General features: G+C 52.0%; 1 protein-coding gene across 4 annotated transcripts in view; it reads right to left on the bottom strand.

The window, feature by feature from the left end:
- ENTREP1 (endosomal transmembrane epsin interactor 1) overlaps positions 1–3,345 on the bottom strand; it is an 80,605-nt gene extending 77,260 nt beyond the window's left edge. The window contains exon 1 of one of the 4 annotated variants that reach the window (XR_016237083.1): positions 2,467–3,023. Coding sequence is in view for 3 of the 4 variants with exons in the window: in XM_002708235.5 (XP_002708281.4) it covers positions 2,467–2,892 (426 nt within the window). In the remaining variant the exon portion in view is untranslated. Of the gene's footprint in view, positions 1–2,466 lie in introns of all 4 variants that reach the window. The other 3 variants (XM_002708235.5, XM_051846407.3, XM_089336952.1) reach the window with 3 other exon arrangements.
- Positions 3,346–6,000: the final 2,655 nt, after the last annotated feature.

The following is a 6,000-nucleotide window of genomic DNA, read 5'->3' on the forward strand; positions in this document are numbered from 1 at the left end:
ACTCTATATTAAGTAAAGATTTCAACAATTTGCACATGAACACACACACACACAAACTGTTTAAGAACAAATTTTACAGTTAACTCTCATAATACAATTCATTGAGGACAGAGGTCCTGCATGGGAAGTTAGTGCACAGTGACTCCTATTGTTAATTTAACAACGAACACTCTTTATGTATGACGTCAGTGACCACCTGAGGCTCTTGACATGAGCTGCCTAGGCTATGGAAGCCTTTTGAACCCACAAACTCTATCAGTATTTAGACAAGGCCATAAGCAAAGTGGAAGTTCTCTCCTCCCTTCAGAAAAAAAGTACCTCCTCCTTTATGCCATCTTCTTAATATCATATTTAATTGTTCTGTAGATACAGCAGCCATTGGTTCTACCGTCACTTTGTAAATTCTGAGCAGGTCACTAAAGTAAAACCAACCAACAGGTACCAGGTTGTATACAGACCTGGTGTGAGGGTGGGAAGAAATGGTAAATGAAAACACTTCAAAAAGCTCACAGAAAATGAAATTCAAGCATAAGTTTATTTTGATGCAAAAAGTTTTGAAAGCCATGCATAATTTTTTTCAGAATATGACTTTTCCAGGAACCTTTGGAAGACCCTGTAAATGCGCAGACTTCAAAAAATGTTGCACTGAAATAAACTTCTCTTTCAATTCCATTTCCACGGACCTTCTGAAGCGCCCTCGTATACATTAGAGAACCTGTCAGTTCCAGATCTCGGAGTCTTTCAGACTTGATCTTCCGATGGTTGGCTTTTTTAAATACACTTCATCAAATTCAGCCATGGCTTGAGAGACCTCTAAGTGCATTTACCTCTAAAATAATTCACAATAGGAAAGTGATTCCAGGTTTTAATTCCAGAAGAGAAAAGTAGTTTTTAATAATCCTAAACTAGCTCTGTTTGAGAGGATAGTAGATTTTTTATTTTACAAAGAGCAAATCCCTAAAAATGTATGCCAGATTCATTCCTGGCCTCCGGTATTTAGAGAAATGAAATGCATCCACCGTTTGGCAGAATTCAGTCTGACAAGTGGAGTGGAGAGCCTAACGGATCCAATTCCGCCCTTGTTGAGAACACTTGCCGCTCTGGAGTTTTCCAGAACACTCGGGGAGCCTAGCAGCAGATCCCAGAGATGCGGCTACAGGGGTGGGATTTTTCCCTTGATGCACAGGTCCTGAACCTCATTCACCACAGCACAGGACCGACCCCAGCAGGATCATTCAACATCAACACATTTCACAAGGAGAGCAAACGGGCAGCAGGGGAAGCATAAACTCTCGGGCTAGGCTCAGGGAACCCAGTGTTCTTATTCGAACAATTACTTTGGGTTCATTGAGTTCTCCCAACATTCTTAAAGTTTGGTCTTGAAACTGCTTATGTGTGGAACGGCAAATAAGCAGTTTTTACACACACACACACACACACACACACACACACACGGGGCATGTACCCATTACAGAGCTCAGCTGTGAGCCTTGGCAGGTTTTTGGGTTTACTTGGCTGCCTGAAAGGTTGTTTCCTTTGCTTGTCTCCCCGCCATTCAAACAAAGACCTGCTTCCAGCTCTATCAAAGCCCAGCAAACGCCACAGGGCTGGATACTTTGCAATGGTGACAGTGCTCAGAAGCAGAGCTGGCCGCAGTCTGCAGCCTTACTTAGAAACGGGCACCCTTTTGTCCCAGTGCCAGCCTTCCTGATTGGAGGAGGTGGGACCGGGGCCCCAGAGCAAGGCAGGCATCCCCAGCTCCGGACCTTGCACTCCTGAGGCTCATCCATAATGACAGGTTCAGGTTGTTGAGAAGTCAATTCTGCACAGCAGCCTGCAAGGCTCCAAGACCCACCCCCACCCGGCTTGGGCCTCCTGTAATGACCAGGTGCCAGCGGGCCTTTCCACACACCCTCTCATTATCTCCTGAACTCACCCCAAAGACACTGGAGCCAGCCTACACCAGATAACTATACATTTACATGTGCCTGCGGGAGAACAAGGGCCTGGCCCCCAGTCCACCTGTCACTTCTTCCCTCCCACAAACATGCCTACTATGTGCCAGGCCCTGGTGATAGCACCGGTGCACAAAACAAGAAGAACCGTTGCCCTCTGGGAGTGGACGTTGCCAGCACAAGCGCTCGGCTCCCCAAAGCAGCTGAGTTATTTCCTCCCACTTTCTCGCCGCACGCCCCAAATTTCCAGTCCCTCAAAGAGGTAGCTATACCCTCATTTTATCGTAGCAGCTTCATAGACAGACACAATGCTCTGTGCACTCTAATGCACTTGAACTCGGAGACACGCGTCTCCGCTCTCCAGCCCCAACACCTCCAAAAACTTCAACGCCTGTGGAGCCGTGTTCCCCGGCTGCAGCTCTGGGCGCCATCCAAGGGGGCAGTGGAGGGGACCAGCCAGAGCCCCGGGACTGGCCCCGCCAGGGCGAGCGGACAGGCGGGCGGTACTCACCGAGGAGCCAGCCCAGAACGGGCACGAGTTCTTCACCTGCGGGGAGCTGCTCAGCGACAGCGCCCCGAAGCTCAGCGCCACCATGCAGCAGCCGAGGATCAGCTGCAGCAGCCCGAGGGACAACAGCGGGCGGGCGGGCAGCAGCGCGGAGCCCGGGGCCGCGCCGGCCGCAGCGGCAGAGGCGGCGGCGGCCCGGCGGGAGGAGAGCGCAGGCGGTGCGGCCAGTACCCCGGCGGCGGAGGCGGCGGCAGCGCAGCGAGGCCGCGCCGGAGGCGGCAGCGCGCCCCGGGGCCAGCGCGGCCGCAGCGGGGGCAGCGGCGGCTCCTGGGCTGCTGCGGCCGCGGCGCCCGAGCCCCCGGCCTGCGGCCCGCCCGAAAGCCCGGCCACCGGGCAGCAGGAGCCCGGGAGCACCACGGGGAGGGACATGGACCGGCGGGGGCCGGAGCAGCCGGCGGCGGCGTTGGCGGCGGGGAGAGCACGGGGAGCGAAGCCGACGGCGCCGCGCACTGGGCACCGCGGGCGGGCGGGCTCCGGGGCCGAGGGGGAGGGAAGGAAATGCGCACGGCCCAACCACTTGCTGCCGCTGCCGCCGCCGCCGCCGCCGCTGCCCGGGCTCCCGCCGGCCGCACCCACCTGCCGCCCGGCGGGTCCGCCTCCGGCCGGCCCCAGCGCACCCTTACTCTGACCCACGCGCGCCCAGCGCTCGCGCCGCGGCCTCGGAGTCTCTGCTGACCCTGCACCGGCTCCAAGGGGGTTCCAGGATCCGGGCTTTGCCCTCAGTGTTTCACTGAGACCCTCGCGCAGGGAGGGACCCCGTGGCCAGGGCGCGGCAGAGTTGGCACACTTAGAATCTATTCCCACCCGCCGAGCGCCGGCTGAAGGAGCACGCAAGGGACGCGCCGTGGACAGCGATCCCAAGGGAGCCCGGCTTTAAACTCCCGCCACGCGCCCCTCCCGGAAGGGTGCTGCTGGAGGAGGGGCCGTGGGGCGACCCGAGGGGGAGAGGGCTAAGCCAAGGACGTCGGGAAGGACGGGGCCGCGCGAAGTCACGGCGCCCGGGGCGCGGGAACTGCTGACGCCGTGTGCGCGAGGGACTTCTCGGCAGTGAGGCCGCGCGGCGGCGGGGTGGCCGAGGGCGTGGGGCGGCGGGGGCGCTTCCCGGCATCGGAGCCGGAACGCCTGAGAAGGTTTGAGGTTAGCTCGAGAGTGCCGTGCCTCTAACCAGAACCTGGGGCGGCCGAGAGCGCACGGCAAGGGCTGCCCTCTGCTCTCCTCGCGCTGGCTCGTGATCTCTCTTAGGAGTCACCGGGCGGGAACACAGAACCCCAAACTTTCGAGGAAGCATCCTAGAAAAATCCTAATCTGCTTTCATAAATTATGGGAGGTCTTCAGAGAGAGAGAGAGAGAGCGCGCGCCTTTGCAAAATGATTTCCCCTCAGAGCATGTCTGTGCCCTCAGAATGCTAGTGCACACGAAGTCCCATATGTGAAATGATTAGAATGGATTTTTCCAGATGAGAACCCCAGCGGAGTCAGTTTGCCACGGTCACTCGCGGTATTGGAGAGCCTGTTTTGCCGGTAGGGTGGGGCTACTTCGCATTCCCCTGCCCCGTGAACCCGGGACCCTGTGGTCAGGGTTGGGGCTCTGATTCGGAGGCGGTGTTTATCCTGGTCATCACTCGCTTCAGTCCACAGTGTGATGGATCGCCCATGTGCGTGTGTTTCCATGTACACTTTTTCATTATTAAAGCACCTGTGATTAACGGTGCCTAGGACTTCCTTTACAGCTCTCAGAAATAAACGGCAAATCCTGGAGGAAAAAGGAGATGTCTATGTAAATAAACATTTTATGTCTGTTGTCTCATGCGTTTAAAAAAAAAAAAAAACCCTTACAGTGTTTTAAATTATGCTCTTAAATGGCAGGTGGTGTTAAATTAAAAGCTTCTTGGGTGATGAGGTTATAGCCTTCATTTTATAAACATGCTTAAAGGTGTTTAATTTTCAAGAATGTATTACACCGTGCACTATGGTAAGTCTGGCTGAGTCTTAAGAAATTCTCTCTGCTAGACAGATCTATTCCACTGGCCAGTCCTTGACACCTGAAACGTACTATTAAAAATGTATTCTTTGTGTCTAAGAATGTTGGTGTGAGAAGCCAGGGTATCCTCTTTCCCTCAGGATGCTTATGACTGGGAAAAAGGGGTGTCAGGGAGGTGGGCAATGATTCATTTCCTGATGAGGGTGCTGACTACCTGGGTGAGGTTTATCAAAATTCAAGGGGTTACGATTCGTGTGCTGGTATATTTCATACTTAAATAAAGTATTTCTAAGTACTTTCCTCTTTTGTCTTTCCCCTCTGCAAGTCCAGATGACAGCAGAGATGATGGGAATCCGTAGATAGACTTTCCTAAGAGTTTTACTTATTTTGTAAGGCCTTATCAAAGCTGCTAATTTGGGGCTGTTGCATTGTCTTTTCTCCTCATATGCTATTGGTCACAGTTATAGCAGCGGGTTTCCCTTCCTGGCTCTCATAAACCCAAGCCTGTGGAAGACTGTCCCAACCTTCAGGTTGATGCCAAAGGACAGTCTCAAGGATTTGGGCTTGGGATTTTTGTAACCCAAGCTTGATTTGTTGAATCCCACAACATTTGCTTACAATAAGTCTTTAGTTATACCTGATCAAGGTGTATGCAACCCAGCCCTTACAGGATGATGCAAAGCCGTTGATTTCAAATTGGCTTAAAGAAATGAAATGACTTGGAAAACAGTTGGAGCAGTTCCTCGAAAATATAAAGGTGGAATAATATTTGATCCAGTAATTCCACATACATCCCAGCAAAAACTTGTACACAAATGGCCGCATTACTCACAACTGCAATGCAATGGAAGCAAACCAAGTGTTAATCAACTAGATGAATGGGTAAGTGAAGCGTGGACTATCCATTTCACAGAATCCTTTCATCAGTAAAAAACGAATGATGTATAGGCTACGGCATGGATGGACCTTAAAAATATGCTCAGCAGGTAATCATATGTCAGCAGTGCTTCGAGTCCTGGCTGCTTTGCTTCCAATCCACCTTCCTGCTAGTGCACCTGAGAAAGCAGCAGAAGACGGCCCAAGTATTCAGGTCCCTGACACTCAAATAGGAGACCCAGTTGGAGTTCTGGGCTCCTGGCTTTGATCTGGCCCACCCCAGCCATTGTGGTCATTTGGAGAGTGAACCAGTGGATGGAAGATCTTTCTCTTTGTGTGTGTATGTGTGTCTCTCTCTCTGTAATTGTACCTTTCACATAACAAAAATTAGTCTTTAAAACAATATATTATGCTATGTGAAACAAGCCAGTCACAAAAGAACATGTGTTATATGATTCCATTTATATGAAATGCCTAGAATAGATAAATTCGTAGTGGTTGCTTGGGAGATTGAGTTGGAGGGTAGGAGCTAGAGTGTGCATTTCTTTATAACATGATAAAAATGTTCCAAAGTTGACTGTGGTGCTGATCACACAACTAAAACCCACAGAATTCCATACT

Source organism: Oryctolagus cuniculus, chromosome 1 (genome assembly GCF_051225735.1).
Source record: "Oryctolagus cuniculus isolate XC-2025 breed Fujian yellow rabbit chromosome 1, ASM5122573v1, whole genome shotgun sequence".
In the NCBI taxonomy this organism is placed as follows: Eukaryota; Metazoa; Chordata; class Mammalia; order Lagomorpha; family Leporidae; genus Oryctolagus; species Oryctolagus cuniculus.